Source organism: Cyphomyrmex costatus, unplaced genomic scaffold (genome assembly GCF_001594065.2).
Source record: "Cyphomyrmex costatus isolate MS0001 unplaced genomic scaffold, Ccosl1.0 scaffold35, whole genome shotgun sequence".
NCBI classification, from domain to species: Eukaryota; Metazoa; Arthropoda; class Insecta; order Hymenoptera; family Formicidae; genus Cyphomyrmex; species Cyphomyrmex costatus.
Genome location: NW_017277664.1, coordinates 672,258 through 697,031, shown reverse-complemented (window position 1 = coordinate 697,031; position 24,774 = coordinate 672,258). Strand labels below are relative to the sequence as shown.

The window sequence follows — 24,774 nt, the reverse complement described above, 5'->3', positions numbered from 1 at the left end:
ATATATATATATTAGATAATATATATACTATTATATTAGAATCAATAAATTAATAAAAATATTTATAAATTATATTAAATCTCGATCTCTTTTATAAAAGATTATTACATTAGTTAATGTATATTAGTAAAACAAATGTAAAAAAATAAAAATATTTTAGTTACAATTTTTTTAAATTTTCATTTTTATTACATTAGGTTATACCAAAAGTTAGTAGCATTATTTCATTTCTATCATAACTGCATATTTAAAAAAAAATTTGGCAATTATATCGTTTGATAGAACAAAGTTTCAAAGTTTCGATGGAGCAAATTCACAAAAATTCAAAGAAAGTAATAATTTTTTGGAAAAAAAAAAGTTTAAGTTTAAAAACCTATTTTTTAAATTCAAAATTTGTTTATTTTTAACGAAGTTATTGCTACAAACTATATATAGTATAAAAGGGCATCTAGAAGTCAGACGCGGAATTTAATGAACAACATATTAAAGTTTAATGTGATACGAATAAAATAATCTATAAAAAAAAGTTGTTTGAATTTTAAATTTCGCTATAAACTTTTCTAGCATTATGCACTTCTGTTACGATTTGATAGATTAAATTTATATTCTTTCAATAAATTGTTTTTCTTTACCGTTTGCATTTGTAGAGAGGATTATTTCATTACTAATGTAAAATTGTATTCTCTCATTGTTTATCAACAGAAAAAATTTTTATAGATGGATCATGGATGACATCATTAGTTAATATTATTATAATTCATGCAAATTATTTTTATTTTCTATAATAATGAAAATTAATAATGAATATAATATTTTTAGAAATACGTCCCACAGACAGCACAAAATATTTATGATAAATATAAATAAATATTTCTAATACATATTTTTTACTTGGATTATGTGTCTATTAAGTATTTTCATAACATTTACTACAACATTGATAATAAGTATTTCATAATACTTACAATAAATGTTTATGATCTGTGCAATCTAAAACCACAAAAATATTTACAAAAAAATCTTATAAATATTTATCTATCTTATAGATATTTTGTAAATATTTTATAAATAATGTGTGCTGCGTGGGGCATAATATAGAGTTTATATTTTTGGCAATAAAAGATAGCAGTCTTAAAATATTGTATACGTCTCTTTCCTCACTTTGAAGCTACCAAATTAAAACAATTCTTTAAATCGAGCCATAATTATTAAATATGTATATTTATGACTTTATTTTAACTTTAAGTAATATATGTATATGATAGTGTTATATGAAATAACATTTTGAAACATATGAAATACGCAAAATAAGTGAATGATTTAAATCTGAAGTTGTTGCATATCTACACACACACATTTGAAATATATATTTAATTAAATATTTAAAACATAAATAATAAGTTGTAAAAATCCCTATTCATTGTTTTATTAAACTTTCAAATTGTAATCAATCCACTTGTAATTGTTGTCAACATTATGTGATTACTTGTAAAATTATGAAGCAAGATGTATTTACCATTACAGGTTATCAATTTAAATATTCCACTAAATGATTTTTTTAATAAATGTTATATAACAATGATTTCTATGCTGTTTCTGTTAACTTTCTTATAACACCTTGTATATTATATATGAATTTTGATAATGTAACGTATGTTGCTTTACTTATTAATAAAAAAGAATTTGAATAAAATTATTCGTCTCTTGTTTTTTAATTATAATGTTATAAATCTATGTAGTGTGTGTTGCATATTTTCAATTTCATTATTTTTCATGTATATGATTAGTTTTATGTATATATTTTAAATATTCATACATTTAAGTAAATTAATAATTTTAATTCTAATTGTAATTAAAAAAAATTTTTCGATATTTTATAAATATAAAATATCAAGAATGTATAATCCGTATATTATATCTACATAAAGCTTTCAAAATGTCAATGATCGAAACTCTATTTGAATTAGCAAGATTTAAAACAAAAATTTGCATAACCGTTTTAAATATCAAGATAGGTTTTTTAGTATGGAGCATCCAAATATCAAAGTAACATTAGAATTTTGATTCTTCGTAGTTTCAAAATAGTATTAAAATAAAATGTATAGGTTTAAAGATTTTAAAAAGGGATTTTAAAATAACTTATACTAAGTGTAATAACATAAAAGTAGGTTTTACCTATTTTATAGAGTATTCAAATATAGATTCAAACTATTCTTAAGAATGTTATATAGTATCAAAATTTTGACTCGTCTAAAAGTGGCAATCAAAATTTTGATTGGTCAAGCTTTTAATTAATAAAATTAACATTATCATGCTGCATTTATTATTTATTTTCTAATACTCGCGCATTAAAACTTAAAACTTTTTAATAATTTTATCATATTTAGAAGATCAAAATCTATAAAAAAAAAAACACTTTCTTTCTTTTTACTTACATTCTTTTAGGCAAAGATTTTTTTTAATTTTTAATATCCTCCAAAAAAGGGCAGATTTTTGCCCAAAGAGAACACTATTCCGTTTACTTACATCTTTTTGACGTATATTTGTCCTTTTTTTCGAGGAAGTTTATCTTTTGCCCAAAAGAATGTAAGTAAAAGAAATAGTGATTTTGTAGATTTTGATCTCCTAAATATAATAAAATTATTAAAAAGTTTATGATATTTGGGAAATACCTTGAAAAATAAGCAAAAATATTGAAATTTTATTAAATATATCATGTTCATGCTTAATTTTCAAGATATTGCCTATTGATCTCGAACTTTTTATTAACATCATCATATTCAAGAGGTTATAAAACACTTCCGTTTATTTACATCTTTTTGGACAGAAATCGGCCTCTTTTTAACATCCTCCCTTATTTCGTTAATGTTATAACTACAAACATTTCTGCTCTGTAGATAGTCATAACATTCAAAAAGTATATGTATATAGGATTTTTAGCACGTCAATTATATTGTGTCGCAGTCATGGCCCGCGCAGAACTGTCAAATATATTATATCAGTACACTATTAACATTCCTCGCTAAATAATAACCAGTTATCGGTAGATGTCGTATATAAAAAGTTACTTTTATCATTATTTTATATTCCAAGCAATAATAACGTCAGCACGAGGCTGCTATTTTATTATTATAATACGGATTATCGTTCTTATAAGTTAATACGCTTTTTACACTTATATTTAATAGCATTTAATTTTATTCGCGTATCGATTGTTTAAGAAACTTCTTTAACTCTAAACAATAATCAGTAAAGCTTCAAATCCGTCACTGCAGTCATGTTATTATTGTTGCATAGAAAAATCCATTTCGATAAAGTAGAAGAAAATTTCCCAACAGATGTCGGAAAATAACGAATTTTGTTTTTTTATTTTTATTGGAATGGATCTTTTTTTTTATTTTATTTCGCATAATTTAATTTACATGTATTCTTGGTTTTTTACTTTATAAGGATATCATAAGCATTTTCAACGAAACTCATACGAGTAAAGCTAATTTATTTTGATACACAGAATATAAAGCATATAAATCATAGATACTGCAAAATAAATCACATATAATCTTTCGCTTTTAAATTAATGTGGCTATAGTGGCGGATCAGCGGTCTTAAAGCTATATATCGCGACGTACACGTCAGAGCTAGTTTATTGCAATAACCGCATTCGAGAACATAATTTTAATGTAGCTTAATTCGTTATAAAATATAACGAATTCACTACATACTTCCCCAAATATAAATTATTTGAATTAATAATTATTCTGCGTCCCTGATTCTATAGAGGATTGCATACGCAATTACATTACAGAATAAATATATGATTATGAATATGCGAATTGAATTCTAAACGTTTCGCAACACGCGTCGTGTATAATCCACGAAGCGACAATTCAACCCGTAGTAAATCGCGAGGAAAACGTGTGAATACGAAGCGCAATAATCGTCACACTCTTTAGGCTGCAGCTTTTTCAACAATGGTACTTTCGGGAATCGCGGATTCAATGTTACCTAATTCAATCTCGACGCTAGCCAATGTCGTTGGACTGTGCGAAACAGTATTTTTTTCATTAGAAGTTGCTTCTAATAATTCCTGAACACTAACGCTACCGTCCAAGTTATCTTTTATAACGGATGACGCATTGATCTTTATGTGAGAGTCAGCATTGGTAATCATCTCTACCTTCTCGTCCAGGTCGTTTACTGTTCTGATCATTTCCGGATCTTGATCCTTTTGGGGTTCCTGATTCAGTATGCTTGACTGCTCGGTTTGCGCACTGTCGAATTGTCCCGGCACAGGTTTCTCGCCACTTTCCACCATGTTACCACTCTTGGCTTCTTGTTCAGTTTGTTGCATGTTACTGCTAGATTGATTATTCTGATACTGGGCACTTCTACCTCTTCCTCTAACACTCTGCTGATTATCAGGCGGTGGAAGAATAGGTATCGCTGCTTTCGGTCGTCGCAAAGGAGCTGCTTGTTGCTGTTGCTGCTGCTGTTGCGCAGGACTATAATAAGTACATCCTTGGGGTTGGTATAATTCTTGAGGCGGTGGTGGACCTTGAGGCTGCAATATTAAAGCATACAAAATTAAATACAGAATGTTCATAGTATATTGTATCTTTTTACGATTCTCTTTTTTCTTCTGATATTTACAAAAATTTACTTTTCTCACCTGTACTGAAGGATTATATCCCTGGTAGCCTTGAAAGTTTGGTGGAAATGTCGGACCATTTGGACCGGGAACATAATTAATTATACTAGGTGGTGCTGTTTGAGGTGGTATGAATTGCGGTGGTGGTACTAAGAACGGCGGTGGCGCGTAGCTAGCAGCTTGTCCACCAGGTGGTAGAGAAATAACAGGTTGCCCTGCCATGGGTGCTGTGGCTGGAGCAACCGGAGAAGACTGCTCAAAATGACTTTGGGGATAACCTGTAATGTTGATGCACGTGATAAATTAGTTTACAATATTTCGTCAAATAATTGAAGATAATGATATTTATTTTTAATATATTTGTGCAGATAATTGAATAATTTTTATATATTTATTTTTTATTGTAATGTGTGTGTGTGTGTGTGTGTGTGTGTGTGTATGTGTGTGTGTGTGTGTTGTGTGTGCGCTCACGCGCACGGGTGTGATACGTATATAATTTTTTTCTTACCTTGAGATTCTAGAACGGTTCTTGAATTTCCAGCTAGGTACGCGTATGCACAAGCGACACATTAATTTTAAGTACATGCTTGTATTAGGCCATGTAAAAGCATATATCATAAAAAATGGATTAGGAACATGCGTTGAAGTATGATGAAATATCAATATGCATTATTACCTTGAGGTGGAAAATATCCATGTTGGGCATGTTGTGATGGATAATTCTGTTGCGCAGAAGTTTCTGTAATAGTAGGTCGTTGACGAAGACTGGAATATCGTTTAGGTCTGTTTCCAGAACTATCCTGCTGTTGCTGTAATGTTTGTTGTGACAAATGTGTTTGTTGCTGATGTGATTGCTGTTGTTGTTGTTGTTGTTGCATTCTAGGAGGTACTGTATTTGATCTGTGTTGATTGGCGGATGTGAAAAAACCTTCTATACAAATTAGAAAAAAAAGATAAAAATTAGACACTGCAGCTATATAGGATGAAGTACCAAAAACGAGTGAGTTATTCAGGTGATCTGTTTTAGATGCTTCACCCTGTATAATAAAAATTTAAATTAAAAGCATCAACAAGATATTATTTGGAAGAAAAAATAATTTCTTTTTTACATATATATTCCTTAAAACATTTCTCAGAATGTCGAAATCAACTTTTATATCAATTTATCAAATATTTTGAATTAGATCTTTTTATTATTAGATACTTTAAAAAATCTCACAAATATTAAAAAGAAATATTAGAGAAATATTACATCTTAAATAAATAAATTAATTAAATAGTCAATTTTAGAAATTTCTCTAATCTTTTGTCTAATAGTCTCTACAAATGTTAAGCCCTCCATACAAAAAATGTCATAAACTATAAGGTTGTAAGCATATCAACCAGTTGCAATCAAGCGTTTTAAAATGTAATGTCGATTGAGATTACTCAATTTGCAGAAAACTTTTTTTACGCGCCTTTCGTCAAAGATTTACCTATTATAAATATATGTATAAAATTTCTTATACTTTCTCTCTCTCTCTCTCTCTCTCTCTCTCTCTCTCTCTCTTTCTCATTATACTTAATAAAACTCACTGTTGTGTCGTGCGGGTTGATGATATTGACTACCATCATTAATATTAAGTTGTTGTTTCATATCATGAGCAAGCTGGTGGTCTTCATTATGCTGCACGGTATTTCTTCGATTCTCTATTGTAACTGGACCCGGGCCACGTCCTTTCACTTTATTCTCAACTATTCTGTTAGTGACCATGTTGTTATTAGCATTGGACTTGAAACCTCTTCCACGCGTCCTACTGGCGACCAAGCTTACAGACTCCTGGGTATTCCTCTTGTTAGTCTCCCTTGATGATGGCTTGGTATTAGCTAACTTTTCTCCATCATCGCCAATGTTTCCATTTGTATTTTGATTTTGAGTAACGTGTCTACTGTCCTTTTTCCAAGATATATTAGTGGATTCATCTGATGCTTTATTTTCACCTCTATAATAACATTTTCGTTCATCAAAAATTCATCTCGTTATCAATAAAAAAACTTGTTTATAAATATAATACAAAAAACTGTTACACGTACGTGGATGTATTGGAAGCAATTGTAGGTTTAGTTTTTGCATTATCCTGTTGAGATTGAAGTGGTGGAAAGTTTTGAGTTTTATTCTGTGTTTTATTCTTGCTGCTATACCAAGCTGATGAAATTACAGGTTCCTCTACTTTGTTTGGAGTATTCTATATTACAAAGAGAAACTTAATAAAACTTGTAATAATGAATAATGTATATTTTAAAAATAATATTTCAATATAAAAACTCTTAATATAAAAATGACAATTGTGTAATACAAAAGGACTGATAAAAGTCAAATTAGTAGAAATAATTTATCAAAAATTCAAATAAAATAAAATATGTGAAAAACCATGATTTAATTATAAATTTTACTTTAACATTTGATTAATTAACATAACTACGCATTACATGTTACAGCTGTATGATTCAGCCCTCCTCAGATGTTCAACAATTATATAACATAACACCAACATATTATATTTTAAACCATAAAATTGATATATTAAAAACGCTATTTTGAAGATAAACGATGCGATGGACATTCTGAACAAGATAAAATCGTCCTTGTTCAGCAAATGATTGAAAGACCAATTAAAACCGAGTTTCACCATGTTCTGATAGGGGAAAAAAGATTTTTTTGTTTTGATTAAAAAATAAAAATTTAAAACAATACACATAAAGAATGTCAAGTTGTTAAAAACTCACCAAATTGTCCATAACATATTAATATCAAATAGAACGTCAAATGGTCGACATCTCGCAAACGCAATTAAAGTCAAAAGAGATAGTCACGTAATACACGAATGTCAATGATTAAAATTAAAAAATTACAAATTACGATTGTCGATTGTCATAATAAGAAAAGACACGTTTAATTTTCACAGTTGTCGGTACAATATTAAAATGAGAAATTTGGTGATGCAAAGTCAAATCTTGTTTATGATCGGAATATATGCTACGTGTAATCCTTCTGTGTCTATCTAGAGGTTAAGACTGTTTTTCTGCTTTTTAATATTAAGCATTTCTATTAGACGTTTTCTGTAACAAGAATTCTGAAATTCTTCGTCTAGAATGTGAATGTTATCCCAATCAAAATCATGTCCAAGTTGCCCAGTCTATGATCAGTTATCACCGATTTGGAAGATGAATTATAACGTATATGATTACGATGTTCTGCAATACGTGTTTTCAATTGTCTTCTTTGTCTGTCCTACATATATTGCGTCACAATCGTTGCAATTAGTTTTATAAACCACGTTAGATTTACAAATTGGAATAGATCTTTGTGTACTTTAATGTATATTCGCAATTTGTTAGTGTTAAAGAAAGAAACTCTGATGTTGTTTCTTATTAAAATGTTTGAATTTTTCAGTTAAAGTAGTTAAATGTATATTTTGCGAGTTTTACCTTACTATTACCAAGGGCAGGAAAATCTTCGTTATTTTTTTGGAAGCGTCTATTATTTCCTCTACCAGTTGTAGTCTTTCCGTAAGCATCTTCATCCTCCCAATTCCTTGTATACTTGTTAGGTCCACGACTGAGAAAATATAAGTAACATAAAAAAATCAGGATTTAAAGAAAACAAAACTCGGCGATAAACTCACCCATATCTTCTTCTCCTTCTAGCTCTAGGTGGTCCTTCTTCATTTCTAATATCATAACCATACGTTGCTATCAATTCTTCAGGTCTTTTTGGAGCCTGCTCTTCGTCATTATATCGATCGTGGTCCCATCTGTCTTCCTTGTCTTTCCATACTTTCTTTTCCTTGGTTTCTTTTGCATTTGTCTGCTGTTCTGTGTTATTCTCAGTCACTTCGTCAGTTGTACGATCATCATGTTCGTAAAACGTTCCTCGTTTTGGTATGTACTGTGGGTTACGTCTGTCTTCATCATCGTCCAACTTCTTCTGTGGTTTTTCCTCTTCTTGTCCATCTCCACTTTCACGTTGTTCCCCACCTTCTTGCGATTCAGTATCTGAGTCACTTTCATAAATGTCACATTCTGAATCTTGATGTCCATCAGTTTGTTCACTACTCTATAGAAAGAAAATTAGTCAATATAATATGTCCAAATTAGTTTTAAATTATTCTTGAAAGCTTCATAAATATGTATCAATAGAATATTAGAATACTAGAATTTACTTATGTTAATTATTTATCAATTGTTTCTAAATATGTATCAATTATATATATCATTTTTTCATTTTTCTAAAATTGATCCTTATCTCTGTCAATCTACTGGTTAATTCCAATGATTAATTATCTGTGTAAACCTGGCGCTCGATTTTATCAATAATAAAAATTGATAGCATAGCGCGTTTGTATTTCATTTGTACCTGTTTATATCAACCATTTTGTTTGTACCTCAAAGAATACAAAAATAAGTAAATTATAAAAAAATAGCCAGTGCCCAACTTTAAGACTTTTTAATGTCGCTTATTACATTTGAAAGAGAATCGTTTGTATTCGTTTGTATCTTCATTTTTGTTTGTACCTTAAAGGATTTGGAGATACAGCGCTTTTCAGTTTTTGCATAACCCCTATATAGCAAAAAAAAGCTGTATCTCCGAACCTCTTGAGGAACAAACAAAAATCAAAGAGGTATAAACGGGTACAAACGATTCTCTTTCGAATGGCATAAGCGACATAAAAAAATCTTAAAGTTGGGCGCTGGTTATTTTTTATAATTTACTTATTTTTGTATTCTTTGAAGTACAAACAAAATAAAGGTCGGTACAAACAGGTACGGACGAAGGACAAACTCGCTATAGCTGATAGCTACTTTATCAAGTTTTATTTTTGATAAAGTCAGGCGCCAGGTTTGCATCAGTATCTGTGTAATTTAATTAATGTTGTGATCAAAAGGAAAAACAAAAGATAATGAATAAATATTAAATTAAAAGATAATATAAATCAAAAGATAATGCTTTTGCATATGATGTGTAATTTTTTATTATTTAACTATATATGTTAACTATGTATATAGAATAATATAAATTGAATACGACTCATTCTGAATAAACTGATACATTAAAACAAGTTAAAAGCCATTTACAACTTTGCTTCTTTTTGTTTCTTTCTCTCAGTCAAAATATCCTTAGCTAAAAGCGAGAAAGTTGATGAAGCAATTAATAAAACAATAAAAGAAGACTAAAGAAATATTTAAAGAAAACATTCCAACTAAATATACAAATAATATATTCACGAGAAAAAGATTGTTCTAAGAAATCAGTACATGTCCGTAACTAACAATAAGTCATAAAGCGTAGACTTTTGCGATGATGATTAAAGATAAAATTAATAAGTGCCAAATAAAATCTGTCTTCTTAATCGTTGCATGATTCCCGCTGGCGAGATTCTCGTTGTTTTCCATCTTTTGCACGAGAGAGATCGCTCGAGGTTTGCGGGGAGGTCCGCAAGAAACACAGCGCTAATCCAAAAGCTAACGAGGGTAGATATTTCGTGCGGATTGAGATTCATCTCCCAAGAATCTCGTTATCCTCTTGGCGACAGCTGAGTTCCACTTACCTGGGTTTCTTTCGTAGCGTTTAGTTCCTCGTACGAATCCGAAAGATCGTCGGAACCGCATGACTGGTTGGATTTACGACGTCGCCGCGAATCCGACATTACTTCGTTTAGCACTGGGAGATATTACGCGTTTGGTTTCTTCGTGTCAGTCCTGAGAACTTCTTTATTTGACAGCTCCTCTGCCTCACTTAAAAACAATTGGATGGCAATGCGGCCAGCACTTCTGAGAATGGATGAGAAAAGGAGAAAAAATTACTACGAATCTCCGAGAAATATCCCGCGATGCATTGGTTCGAAGTCTCGTCATGAAACCATCATGAAAACGAACGACCATGTATTATTAAAGATCGACAAGAGTGGCAAGTGCCGAGTGCAATTCTGCATCAGTGGCAACGTCTGGCGGCAAAAACGCGAACTTTCCCGGAAGTAGGTTAACCGCGAACAGTTTCTCACGGAGCTGCTCAAACTAGCTGTTTCAGTAGACAAAAAGAATCATGTGATCCAAATTGACGCTTGATATTCGTCAATTTTGATCATGTCGACCGCGTTTCGGATGAGGAGGATCGACACATTAGATTTTGCTATCAGAAATCATATACTGTATATAACCTCAATAATAATACCTCAGAAATAATCAGAAATTGTTTATCTTACGAAAATTGTGCGAGTCGATAAATGGTATATATCATTTAAAGTAGGTAAGATAAATAATTTGCATAACTTTTGCATAACGCATAAACCATATACATAAAGAATTTGATTGGTCCATTGACTCATGCATAAGAAAATGGGCCAATGAAATTCTTTATGCACATGCTTTATGCGTTATGCAAAAGTGTGTGTTTCTCGCCTTAAGTGGGGAGCACAGCTTTTGCATAACGCATAAACCATATACATAAAGAATTTGATTGGTCCATTGACTCATGCATAAGAAAATGGACCAATGAAATTCCTTATGCACATGCTTTATGCGTTATGCAAAAGTCTGTGCTCCCCGCTTTATGGTTTTTGGACGTAATCTGGCCGTATCGACTTCCTTTTATTATTTGAAGGCGGGAGCCATTGGGCGCATTCAGCGGACTCAACATTATTGGTGTATTCTTTTAGATCATCCAATCATAATTTTAGATCTGGAAGAATACACCAATAATAATGAGCGCTCACTCAATTGTTGAGTTCGCTGAATGCGCCCATTAAAGAAGAAGAAGAGAAGGCTTCTCTCCGGTCTCCGACTGTAGTTGTACGTGTTCGAGGTCACTCATTTCAAGAATTATTGAAATACTGAAACCTTAACTATGGCGGATGTTTTGGACATCGATAACGCTGAGGAGTTTGAGGTCGATGACGAAGGAGATCGTAAGTCCTGTTCATTACATTTTACGAGCATTGTAACCTCAACTTTGTACAGAGATTCGATAATTTAATTTCATATATTTATATCCCTTTTACCATACCGAGCACAGTGTCTCTATAAAGTTATTAAAAGCTTTATCAAGATTGAAGATGAGATAGCTCAAGTAAATAATTACCAAATTTTGGAGTAGCGGTTTTTTTGCGAGTAACTATTCAATATCTTGATGGTATTGAACTTACATGAAATCGTATAAGAAATGTGAAAAGAAATGACAATAGTACCTGTGTGGATCATAACAATGTGGATGGTGTAAATAATTATTCTGATTGATGTTTCCAGAGGGTATTGCACGTCTTAAGGAAAAAGCGAAGAAAAGGAAAGGTAGAGGCCATGGCGCGGAATTGGTGTCAACGAGAGATGACGTTGGGCATTATGAATCCATGAATTTGGTTGAAGAAGACGATAATGAACCTGGACCGCAGAGATGTAAGAATATCTTTGTCACGACTTGCTAATTTGAATTGCAGAATTTATTTTCTTATTTTTATTTGTAAGATTTTGAAACAGTTGATATTTTTCATATAATTTCAGCTGTAGAAGGATGGATCTTATTTATAAATTCAGTACATGAAGAAGCACAGGAGGATGATATTCAGGATAAATTCTCTGAGTATGGTCAAATCAAGAACTTGCATTTGAATTTAGATAGAAGAACGGGATTTTTGAAAGGCTATGCATTGGTGGAATATGAAACCTTTAAGGAAGCACAAGCTGCGAAGGAGGCTTTAAATGGTACCGAAATCTTAGGTCAAGCTATCTCTGTCGATTGGTGCTTCGTAAAAGGACCAAAAAAGTAAGTGTTATATAATTATTTAAATGCAGTTCTTTAAACTGATATAATATTTGGATTTATATATCAATATTTATGTTTTATACTTTCCTATTTTTATAGAATCAGAAAAAGAAGTCACAGAAGGCGATGAGAGTTATAGATTATTCTTCTTATGTATCGTCATTTCTGCATCTAATTATCTTCTATTATGTATCGTCATTTGAAGTAAGACAAAGTTATTTTATATTTGATAATCGTTTTAAAAATGCTCAAAATAACTACTTTCTTTACCAGGCTTTTACTTTTGTTCTATATATCTATCCATACAAAATTTTGTATACTATCATTAGTTAGTGAATAGAAGATCACGAATAAGTCATTCAAATACAGTCTGTTGTATAAACGAGAACATTACTATTTTATGTCAATATTTCCATTTTCTTTTATCTAAATATCTAGTAATTTTTGGTCTCACACTTAATACCATGCTTTATACTAGTTTGGGTAAAATAAATGTTATTAAAATCTTATTTTTGTAGCAACACGACTTATGTATAACTTCGAGTACATGTAATATTTGATGAAAATGTATCAAATCTGATAAAAATATATCAAATATGTGAAATCTGATTTTTTAATTCATCGCGAAAGCATATTTGAGCAGTATGAGTAGAAAAGATAAGAATTTGTGACAAAACAAGCAAAATTAACATGTTTTTTAATTGTCTCAATACATGGCATATTTAGTCATTATTTTTTTGTATATCTTGTCGAAAAAAGATGAAGAGTTAGAGATGTTTCTATATTTATTATACAAAAGATATATCCTAATAGATAAATGACGCAACACAGCGCATAATAATTCAATCAATCGATTGTCTGTCTTTATCTGTCTAACGGACCGATAATCATAGACATAGGGAAGATTCGAACCAAAAATCGTGGACATTACTGACACGATCGTGGATATTGGCTACATAGTTCAATGTCCACGTTTTGTGGACATAGAGGCGCTTCAAAATAAAGTAACAGCTTAGGGCGACTGTTACCAACGCCGATTAACTTAATCGACTATTAATTTAATTGGTTTATAAGCTATTATAATAACAATGATTTTTCATAAAATTTGACTGTAGACTGTTGACTTTATTGGGAGTATAAAATCATTAAAGTAGCTTTGTAATCAAATAAAAAAATTATTTAGTGGAAGTATCAATTTATTATTTATTTAAAACTTTTGCATAAACAAAAAGGATCCAAATTTGGCGTTATCCTGAGAATCGAAAGATCCTCGCCGCATCGAGAACGAGTTTGTTTATTGAAAACAGCAAAGCACTTGAATTTTTTTTAATTATAGAAAAATACATAAAATACTTTTTTTTCAGATTTTGCAATTTTCTTCCAAAGACAAATTAGTTTCTACGAAGTTATACTTATGGAAAGGAATAAAATGAACGACAAATACACTTTCGATAAAAGTTATATATTTTTTACACATACATTGGCGTGCAAAAGTTTCCAGACAGTAACATTTTGTATCTTAATTTATAAGAGTCTGATAAAATTATTATAGGTAATAGGTGTTGGTACAAGGCGTTCGTTACCCACAGCTTGTACTAATACTCGATAATTAAAATCTTTATCAAGTTTCTTTTTTTATAAATTAAAATGCAAAAAGTTATTGGCCGGAAACTTTTGCACGCCACTGTACATCTTTTCCGTTGTATATCACAGATATTTAGGATAGTAAGTTCCATCATGTGAGACTACAATGTGTTTTGTTACATTTGAAACTGTAAAAATTAATATAAAACCGTATAAGTGTTAAACAATATATATCATCTAGAGTTTATTGACAGACTGCTTTCTTTGGATTTTTTTATATGAATAGATCTTTTGATAATTTCACGTGATAACGATATTTGTATTATTCGCATTACTTCTGAATGTATTTTCTAAAATTTCCGACTGCAACATTTTACCATAATTAAATTGTATTCGTGTATTCGTACTCAATACAAATAGCAAAAATATAAATAAAAAATGTATTTCATAACTTTTAACATAAGTCACTTTTTAAATAATAAAAATTGAATTTCACAATTCACATGTACAATTTAAAAAAAATATATATATACAATTAATTAATGTTATATATATATATAAAATTTTTAATTTATATTATTAAAATTATTAAATTAACTTATAAAAGAGAAAGTTATAACCATAAAATTGGATTATTTTGAAGGTTTTTTAAAACACAAAAAAAAGAATAATAGAATATTTAATTCTAAGAAAATAGAATATTTAAAATTGCATAAAAAATGAATGCTATCTTTTAAATAAAAGTAAAATAAATAAAGTCGAATTCGCTATAAATTTGCTACGAATCCGGAATTTGAAATTCGGATCTGGATTCGACTTTTACTATTCGGATCGAAATTCGGATATCTTAGAAAATTCGAATTTCTAGATAGCGTTAAATTCGAATCAATCTTGAAGCCTTAACAACTATAAGTATTCTAACAGATAAAGTAGGCACTTCATATCCTTATGGTACATTAACTGTCTCTTGTCAAACATTTATAAGACATTGATACAGTCTTATCTCTGTGTCCTCTATAACTATAATATATTTGAAATTAAAGAAGGAAGCTTGAATATACGAAAAAAGTAAAAGAAACAGAGGAAGTAAAAACGTCTTAATATTATTCATGGCACGTAAGAGAGCATGATTAATACAAGTACGGCACCAATAAAAATCTAAAAATGTTATTTTTATTAATATCACTGTTTGTAGCAACGTAAAATTATTTATTATTTTTGTTGATGTAAATTCTACTTTGTAGAATAGAAAATTCGATCTACATAAATACTAATTTCGATGCGTTGATATATCTTATAAATTAGTGAAAAGTATAAACAAAACTTCTTACGTTTTAGTTATGACAGATACAAGAAGTAATGTGAACGCATAAGAAAATAAATTTGAATCTCGGCGTCTGACTTGTAATAATCACGTCCACAAAAGGAAATAATTACTACATTTCGTCTCGTGTTCTAACATCGCCATCGTATTTTGATATTAATACTTGACTTTCTTCTCCTCGCCATCTCTGTCGTATATAAATAAAGATTCCAATGAAGAATATTAGAACCCCGATTCCAGCGATTCCAAAAAAGGTTACAGAACCTAATGATGGAAGAATTAAAAGTAACTCAACGTTGCCTGAGTATTCGGCAGTTAGATTAGCCTCTTGAGTAAACCACAGCATTGGGATGTAAGTTTTCTTTATATTCTCAAACATGCTGAAATATCGAAAATTAATTTAACAAAACATTTTCTTGTCTGTTACCAAAAAAATTATAATATGAATGCATTGACGAATTGATGTTAACGTATTGAAAAATAGTCCTTAATATATTTATTAAAATATCTTTTCTAAAAGTTTGAACTTTTTGTTTTTAATTACTCAGTTTAGTTTCTATATAAAGCGCATTGGTAGAAGTAAATATTTTTTTAAATAAAGCACTTTATTACGCTTTGCATATTCTATTAAATAAAATTATTATTTTGTTAGTGTCTAAGAATTTCCCTTTTTTTTTAAATTTTTATAACCATTTTATCTTTTAAATAATTTCTCCTTTTATTTTCTCCTTACGAAGTTTTTATTTTATTGATGATTGTGCTGTACTCAATTGCTACTTACCTCATATCAGCTACTGGTTCCAACAATAAATTTAATTGCAGTTGCGCCTTAACACTAAGTGGGGCACCTGTAGTCTTTAAAATTTCTTCCGTATAATATTCGTTACATACTTTCTATTTGTATCATTCAAAATGATAATTTACGCAAGTTACTTACCGGTTCCAGAATAATCAGTAATTCGTGTTTCTGTTTATCTGGTGACATTCCTGTTATGTTCTCTGTGTAACTCGGGTCTGCTAGATAAAAGTGTGGCATACTAACAAAAGCTGGCGCTCCAAATTTGCAAGATGAAATATTTAATGTTCCGCTAGGTTCACAATTCCCATTGGAACAAAAACATCGTCTCGAAGGTACAGATTCACCATTATCAAGCATATCTTTTGTTCCGATGTACTTATTTCCTGTTATACCTTCAACTTTCGTTGTTTCTTCGAATTTGAAATCCAAATATCTAAATAATAAGTAAATTTTAATACATTATCTTCCCATTTGAAGTTGATTTTCAAAAGATTAAAATCAACTTTGTATCAATTTAGATTTTATATATAATATAAGACTTGTAAAGAACACATGTACTTCAATTTATTTATGATTTAATACTACATCTTCAAAAACAAGCTGAAGATATATTTTCAGTATAAAAACTAACAGTGGAATTCAATAGCAAACGGATTATTTAATATTTAAATCAAAGCTTTATTTATAATATAATTATAATAAATGTAATAAATTTTCATATTAACTTAATGATATTTATTCTAACGTTGTTTACTACTCACGTGCAAATATCAGGGACGAATACAGGTATCGTATCATTGTTCGCTAAAGGTGGCCAAAAATCTCCTAACGTTCCATGTATCATACTACACGAACCCGTATAATCATCCGTCCGGTTACTGTAATTCCATTCTTTTATCATTCCCATACCGAACAAATTATTTGCTCCAGTTAACATATTGAATGTGCCATCGTAAGTATCCGAGCCGTTCCTCTATAAGAAAAAAACATTTTTACCATCAAATTGGTTGATGTACGTTTGATCCGTTGAACTTACTGAGTAGAACCATCCAAATTTAGAATAAGGTAAATTGGTCAGTTTCATCTTTCGCGCAAGTTCCAACAACGTGTCATTAAATCCTTCAAATATCAGCATTTTCACGCTTTTAGTTATTACTAACTTCTCTCCTAAACGCACCATAGCTCCATTGACTAACTTACGTATAAACGCCGACTGACCTTTCACTGCAGTTGCAACTGTCTAAAATTGAATATACAATGTAATAATTAATATAACAATTGAATATACAATTTAAGAAATTATACAATCGGTTGTCAAATGATTCTGCCTTACCGCAACTATCGGATTTATGTTTGTAACTTGGTCAGTTAGATCACCATTCGACAGGGATTGTTCAAAGAACCAAATTTTCCTCCTTTGAAACGTGACGGTTCCATTTTCGTTCCACACTCGATTTATTTTATAATCGATTTCTCTGCAAAAGAGCAATGCAGAAATTATAATAACATCATGATGTTAAAAAAATTTTAATAAAAATTTTAAGAAAATAATGTTACCGAAAAACGTAAGGCCCCATTTCCTGAAAATGTGGTTTTACACCTGACGATGCATTAGCAAGAAATTCATGTGGATTAGTCCAATTGAACATGTAGAATTTCAAGTACATTGGAACAGGAGTTTCCACCCACATATTGAAGTTGAAAGATGTTTGCGTTAACGTCAATAGCTGTACAGAAATGCATATTACTCATAATTTTTAACATAAACATATTGATGTAAAGTTTTTCTACTCCTTGAATATACCTTTGCAAATAGCAATTCGTATAACATAGTGCTCCAAAGTGATCCTACGATGATACCAAGACTCATGATTGTTAAACCGACGATTGAGATCATCATAACTTTTTTATAGGATCGTGCCATTTTTACGGGAACTACAGGTCTGAAAGCATTAAATAAACATTAATCAGCATTTCTCTTTTCATTTTTACGATATGAGAATTTTCATTCGCCATACACAAATCAATTACATTTCTTAATTATGTAGTTAGAAAATTAAAATCGATTAAAACATGCAGAAGTTCCATTCAGCATTACAAAATGATGTCTGTTAAATAATGCAAAAAAGATAAATTTCAGAATTTTTAAATAATATAAATACTTAGATTATAGTAAGTTATTTTAAGAATGTTAAAAAAAAGAACTTTTTCTAAATTCTTTAGTGGAATCTCACTCTAAACAGTGAAAATTGAACATCTTGAAAAAGAGTGGCTCAATTTTTAATCCTCAAGAATGAGATTCACTCTAAAAATTTTAGAAAGTAAGAAAAAAGAGAATTTTATATTAAAAAGCTCAGTTTTATATGACTGACTATAAGAAATCAGACAAGAGATTTGCTACAAAAATAATTTGATTAGAGTTGAAGTTAGAATGACACATATATTTGCAATAGATTACGATAGAAATCTTTTTTTATAAATGTGAGCAAAAAAAAGTTGCAATTCTTTCGATTTTTGCAATACCGCTTACTATTTTTAAACTCAAACAAATTATTTCTCACCGAAATGAATTCAAGAATTCTGCAAGCTTGATAGCTGTGAATTTTGACAGACAAGTTGATTGTTTACACGTTTTATTTTAAACAGTTAAACATAAAAAAAAATTAATGTTTGCAAACAATGAATATTGTTACACAATCGAAGTAGAGTAGTTTAACTACTGGTTACGTCATTCACGGAACAACGAATGTTTGATAGTAAATACTGATGTTGTATAATCACCCGAAGGTTAAAGTAAGCGTCTGACGTAGAACAATTGCACACAGCAATAACTAAAATTATGAACGAAAACACTCTATTTATTACGTTTTAACTAAAATCGCATAGCTTTCACGTCGAACAATCCAGCTCGCTGAGACCTAGTTAAAAGATCTCTCGATGAACACCGTATATATATTGCACATTGTATTGTCAGAGCGGAATGTAAACAAGCGATTTTGACGATTTTATTGATACCGTATCTTTATACAGAAAAACAACATTTGTGAATAAAATTAAGGTAGAATATTGCGCGTATGCGATATATCTGCTGTACGATAACCTGTCTTACCGCTATTTATCTCGGTGAAAATCGAGAACGAGCGAGATATAAAAGGGCGAATTGTCTCGCGTTAAAGGGCCCGCAGCAACGCACCTCGATCACGGAAGACCGCAATTTTTTCACAGTCTTGCACAAAAATTTCATAATATATCATCGGAAGACGTATGCATAAAATCTCTCTTTATTTTCCTTTTCCTCCCTACTATTTTCTCTACTATATCACAAACCACAATACACTTTCTACACTCGATACTCTTAAGAGAGTCCAAGTCTAGCTTGGTCTAGCTTATCCTATTGTGTGCACTTGTAACGGAGAGAGTATACCTACTAATTGTAGTAACGCTTTCTATTGAGTTATCTTAATTTCGACGATAAACAAAATAATCAATTAAATACTCATATGTTTGTATTAGTTGGAGCGGAAAAATATCACCATATAAGTACGGCGAAAGCCCCGACGGCTTTTAGAGTTGATCTTTTTTCCTAAAGTTACTCAAATAAAAAGACGCTTATTTTATTATACGTATCAAATTTTAGGTTTCTGTATGCGGAGATTTGATCAAGTTAGGGCGAAAAAACGATTTTTTACACAAATTTAATTTAGTAAAAATTCAAATAAAATTCTGAAAAATCTGCAATTACTCCAATTTTTAAAATTTTTTTCAATGCAAATTTTGGTTCTAAAAAAAATAAAAATATTTTTTAAACATTTTTTTCATCGATTCCATTGATCGATCACCTTAAAAAAATTTCATGTGAATTTCTGTTCAACTTTCTACAAAATGTTTTTTTTTTTAATTATTAATAATAATAAGACTCAATAATTAAAATAAACAATAGAAATTAAATAGGCTAAGCTAGGATATAAGATGCTACTTAATTATAGTTTTTACTAGATAATAGTCTTTGCATTTTGTATAACAGATACTTGAACGTTTATCTTATGCTTTATAAAATTTTTTGTCTGGCACGATTTATTATCGTTTCGAGCGTTATTTTAAATAAATGGCTATTTATAATTCGTTATTATTACAAGAGGTTATAATAATTTGATATAAAGATTACAAAACATGTATCGACATTAAAATAAACGTATATACATCATCAACTATCGTTTTAATCGATATCCGGAAGTCCTTGGATATCTAAAAGCTATATTTTTCTGAATCTTAGTTTTAAATTTCTCTGTCGGAACATTCCCGATATTCCGATTATTTCTTATTCTGTTATTTTAAACTCGCGGATATGATTTCTCTGTAGTAATTAACTTTCTCGTTCATTTCCCATATTTACGTAACGAAAAATTTTTTTATGCATTTCATTTAATGTAGCATGTCTGCTAAAAGCAGAATTGTGTAAGGAAAGAAGTAAAAAAAAAAGAAGATGAAAGAAGTCGAGAACAACGAGGTCGGAACTATGAAAAAACTAATTAATAAAAAAGAAATTTTTTTAAATATCTTATTCAAATGTTCTAGATACATTTTTATAATACGATATGTATACAATCTATGACGGTTCTTCGTTCGAGAAGATTTTAGAAAATCTAATGAAAGACTCGATAGATGATGAATGGAAACACTGATTTTTATTATCAAGATTATATTACGCTGACTCTGATTACACTAACTCGAAAAAATAATAATTCTTAAACCCGTTTTAGAATATGGGATTGCAAACTATAAGTCGTAAAAAATTAACGAATTATAGTCGATTATTTTTCTCATATTCAACCTGTGATTATAGCAGCCAATTTCTTACGGCTTAAGGCTTGCGATGCTATAGTATTATATTGTAGTACAGGCCTTACCGTATTGACGTTTGCGTAGATGTTACCCGTCTGCGCGTTTTAGGTTTCTGAGAGGCTGATTCAAGCTCAGTCATTTTCATCTCTCTCAGATATTTCACATCCGAGGAAAAAGTGAGGTCGCTTTCGTCTTCGTTGAGAAATTAGTTGCACATTTCAAGTGCAACCGCGCGTCCTCGAATTATTCAGTTTACTTTCACATTATAATAATCACAACGAATAGAATGAAAATCTGCTATATATACTCGTATAAATTTAGAGAAATCAAATGAAATGTTGTTTCTACATATATATTTTTCCTCAACGCTTATCCGTGAATTAATAACTGTTGTGGGCACAAAGTCTATATGTTACTGATTGAGATGTCAATGACGACAAATGAGGCAAATGCGATATTAACAATACGATTGTAAGATTTCGAGTGCTTTATTCTGATAAAATTGAATATCGTTAAGAAGCAAAAGAAGGTTACTTCATTTTTATCAAGTTAAGATAAGATTCTCTTCAAAACAGACACGAGCTATTTCTTCGCAGATTTCGACTATAAAACGATGAAATTTTTATTTTATGATAAGCGCTCGTGTTTATGCAATTTATATCGAGATCAACGTTTTCTGAATTTTTCTTTGAATTAAAAGTAATAGAAAACAGCAGTTTAATATTCTTACACATTTATTGAATTAGAAACAAATAAAACGCGCACGATTTCAAACAAAATTGATTAAATAAATATGATTCCAAGAAAATGATATAATTAGATAATAAGGATTAAAATCCACGAAAAAAACTTCAAGCAACTTCAAAGTTTATATGCAATTTTTTCTACATTTCTTACACTAAAAAAAACTAAATTTTAACAAATATTTTTGTTTAAATAATTCTAAATAAATATTTTTTAAATAAAACATTAATAGTTGAATAATAAGTGATAATCATATTTGATACTAAAACCATTGATTTGATTGAATTATAATTTTCTATTAAATAAATATTTATTTATTGTAAGTGTTAAAAATGGTCACTCAATATATTATAGATATATATACATATATATATAAAATACATTAAGATTTAATAAATTTTTTTCAGTGTATGTACTATTAATGAAATGGTTACAAGTAGCTTGTATGTATGTGCGATCTCCTAATGAATTAATTACATCGAGATGAGCGATGAGCTGTAACACCAGCACTTTTGTTAGTGCAATCCCAAATAAGGTGATGTCCCTCAGCGCGTAATAATGTTCCTTTTTCCACAATTGTACACCTTACTTTACACTTGCGTCGTCTTCTAAGATGGTCATCTCGACAGTTTCGATCATTGCGATATGTATGACATGCAGCTTCCACGTAGGAAAGTCGAAGACTATTTATGCAATGAGCATGACGCATAAATAGAATTCGTAGATTTTAATTTGTTAGACATGAGACAAGCTAATGACTAATCGTTCAACGAACAAATAATGGAATTGTGAAAAAGCGGTACAGCTATAATAATAATACGTCTATCCTTTATCGCTCAAAGTTCAGATTTACTCATGCAATTGCAGATATGAGAAATATTTGGAATACATATAATAACGTATAATAACACTTACTTGAAGCATTATTATAGATAAAACATGTCCAATTCTAATAATACTTTTAATTGATATATCAAGTGAAAGTTAATCAAATATTTTTTCAAGAGTAATTGAGGATAAATATTTGCATAACAAAATAAGTATCCTGAATAGTTCAAAGAGTTGAAAGAAATTATCAAAGTAAATTAGTTAGGACTTTAAATTTTTCATATTACGATTATAGCAAAATAATCTGTACCAAACTGAGAATTTAAATGATAACTTAAGTAAATTAATGAATTTAGAAAAAAACTAACATTTTACAAAAATTCGTTAAATATTAATTAACGAAATATTAATTAATTATTACTATAATTTCTTTTTTATACATGATCTTAAAATATATAATTTTTGTTTAGGTAATGCTTCATACAGTATGAGTTATTATCATTTGTGATATCATTATGCAGACGCGTTACAATATATTTTTTTATTCTATGATTCATCGATGTGCTCGCATTCGAATATCAAGTATAATTTTAATCTTATCAAGTATAATTTTAAATGCATTTACATATATTTTCAATGGATAAAGAATAAATATGCATTCGAAATAATTTATTTATATTTATTGAAATATTTTTTTTAGTATTATTATATATAATAGGATATACAAAATATGCTCGATAGAAAATAATATAAAGTAACTGTGAATTACTCATTGCTATTTATTATTACATTTTTATTTCAGGGAATGGAAGAGTTACTTTTATAGTTACTTTTACAGTTACTTTTTATAACAATGTGGTAACAATGTTGCAATTCTTTATGACTGTAATGATAACTAACTAAACGCTTAAGAGGCTAAAATTATTTTAGCCTCTTAATTTTAGCATTTAGTTATCATAGCAATCATAAAAAATTGCAACATTGTTACCATATTATTATAAAAAGTAACTGTAAAAATATAAACTCTTCCATTCCCTGTAATATTTACTATTTATATTATTTATTTATCACATTACATAACTTACACTGATTACGAGAGAAATATTTTTAGTGCGTTATTCTAATCAAAATTTGTTTAAAACAGCACAATTCTTTAATGAAGAAGTGAAAACGGTCTACATCGAGCAGTAATAAGATTTTAATATTGTTCCTGAAATTTATCAGCTAGAAATGATAATGAAATTGACGTTGATTCAACATCGAAATTATCAAATTGACGTCGATTTCATTACCATTTCTAGCTGGGTAATATAAATATGGAAAAAAAATATAAATATAAAAATTTCTCTCAGTGCATATTTATTATTTCGTTTATTTTATAAATATCGCTATTATTTAATATTTGTCATATTATTTAATTTACTTAATGTCAGTAAAACTTTTGCGGCGCTATACTGGATACAAATAAAAATGCGAAGAAATTGTGAAAGTGAAAGTAACGAAGAGAAAATATCTTTCCGGTAATTACGTAGCATCGCGATTCAAACACATCCGAAAGAAAGCTATCACATATCCTGCTATAAGACCAGATAGAGAAACGACACGCTTTGTTCATAGTGATTCATGCTTGCAGAATTGTACGATTTAACACGTACTCTTACATTTTATTTTTAACTTTAAAGTTTCTAAAGAACTTTAATCATTTTTAACTTCAGTTTCGAGAAAATCATAACAAATAAACGTATTGCGCGAATAAATGCGAATTTATCTCATAAATTTGATTCAATTATAAAAAAGAGACCTATCTATAAATTCTATATTCAAAAAAGAAAATTAAACCAAAATCTATATACTTTCGCAAAACAATAAATTATGTTGACGACGCTGGCATGCAATAATAACAGTCATGGTTTCGAATTATCTTTTATCATTGATATCGATACATTCTGATAGTCACACTTTATTTTGTAATTGCAAACACTCATCATCAGCAATGTTTTTCCGCTCGTGAACGATAAAAGAAATGCGTCCACCACAAATCAATTTCTACACCGACAAGAGTGATTTCTGTGATTCAATTTTAATAATCAATTCCCCGATGGATGTAGAGATAATCGAGGAACCTTTGAAGATTGTTATATCATTGTGATGATCGTCTCTTATTATTTCATATCGACATAGTATCGGTATTAGCAGAACGAACGAAAAAT

At 29.6% G+C, this 24,774-nt stretch overlaps 3 protein-coding genes across 4 annotated transcripts; 1 reads left to right on the top strand and 2 right to left on the bottom strand.

Annotated features, from left to right (window-relative positions):
- Positions 1-3,566: 3,566 nt before the first annotated feature.
- btz (CASC3 exon junction complex subunit) lies at positions 3,567-10,547 on the bottom strand. 2 transcript variants are annotated; one of them, XM_018542830.1, is made up of 9 exons: positions 10,237-10,547; positions 8,314-8,744; positions 8,117-8,246; positions 6,722-6,873; positions 6,224-6,630; positions 5,325-5,579; positions 5,157-5,189; positions 4,670-4,926; positions 3,567-4,561 (listed from the first exon to the last, which is right to left on the bottom strand). In XM_018542830.1, exons 1-9 carry the CDS (start codon positions 10,333-10,335, stop codon positions 3,950-3,952), a joined length of 2,376 nt encoding a protein of 791 aa, XP_018398332.1. In that variant the 5' UTR covers positions 10,336-10,547; the 3' UTR covers positions 3,567-3,949. The 2 variants fall into 2 exon arrangements, with proteins under 2 accessions (XP_018398332.1, XP_018398333.1); XM_018542831.1 differs by lacking the exon at positions 5,157-5,189.
- Positions 10,548-11,429: 882 nt separating this feature from the next.
- LOC108776262 (40S ribosomal protein S12 homolog tsunagi) lies at positions 11,430-12,713 on the top strand. Its single transcript, XM_018542821.1, has 4 exons — positions 11,430-11,592; positions 11,930-12,076; positions 12,182-12,443; positions 12,543-12,713. Exons 1-4 carry the CDS (start codon positions 11,532-11,534, stop codon positions 12,571-12,573), a joined length of 501 nt encoding a protein of 166 aa, XP_018398323.1. The 5' UTR covers positions 11,430-11,531; the 3' UTR covers positions 12,574-12,713.
- Positions 12,714-15,315: 2,602 nt separating this feature from the next.
- Positions 15,316-21,214, bottom strand: LOC108776263 (protein croquemort). The gene is made up of 9 exons (XM_018542822.1): positions 21,058-21,214; positions 17,955-18,093; positions 17,708-17,877; positions 17,484-17,625; positions 17,187-17,390; positions 16,912-17,123; positions 16,289-16,583; positions 16,133-16,206; positions 15,316-15,731 (listed from the first exon to the last, which is right to left on the bottom strand). The coding sequence occupies exons 1-9, from the start codon at positions 21,135-21,137 to the stop codon at positions 15,464-15,466; spliced, it is 1,584 nt and encodes a 527-aa protein (XP_018398324.1). The 5' UTR covers positions 21,138-21,214; the 3' UTR covers positions 15,316-15,463.
- Positions 21,215-24,774: the final 3,560 nt, after the last annotated feature.

Bases quoted from the DNA above. Each gene is read 5' to 3' on its own strand.
- btz (XM_018542830.1), bottom strand. From the start codon at position 10,335: ATGTCGGATTCGCGGCGACGTCGTAAATCCAACCAGTCATGCGGTTCC. The intron at 5,190-5,324 runs GTAATAATGCAT...ACGCGTACCTAG, and splicing joins TGGATATTTTCCACCTCAAG to CTGGAAATTCAAGAACCGTT. The intron at 4,927-5,156 runs GTAAGAAAAAAA...TCAACATTACAG, and splicing joins AACCGTTCTAGAATCTCAAG to GTTATCCCCAAAGTCATTTT.
- LOC108776262 (XM_018542821.1), top strand. From the start codon at position 11,532: ATGGCGGATGTTTTGGACATCGATAACGCTGAGGAGTTTGAGGTCGAT. The intron at 11,593-11,929 runs GTAAGTCCTGTT...TGATGTTTCCAG, and splicing joins GGTCGATGACGAAGGAGATC to AGGGTATTGCACGTCTTAAG. The intron at 12,077-12,181 runs GTAAGAATATCT...ATATAATTTCAG, and splicing joins TGAACCTGGACCGCAGAGAT to CTGTAGAAGGATGGATCTTA.
- LOC108776263 (XM_018542822.1), bottom strand. From the start codon at position 21,137: ATGAAAATGACTGAGCTTGAATCAGCCTCTCAGAAACCTAAAACGCGC. The intron at 16,207-16,288 runs GTAAGTAACTTG...GAAATTTTAAAG, and splicing joins TACTGATTATTCTGGAACCG to ACTACAGGTGCCCCACTTAG. The intron at 15,732-16,132 runs GTAAGTAGCAAT...TCGATATTTCAG, and splicing joins GAACCAGTAGCTGATATGAG to CATGTTTGAGAATATAAAGA.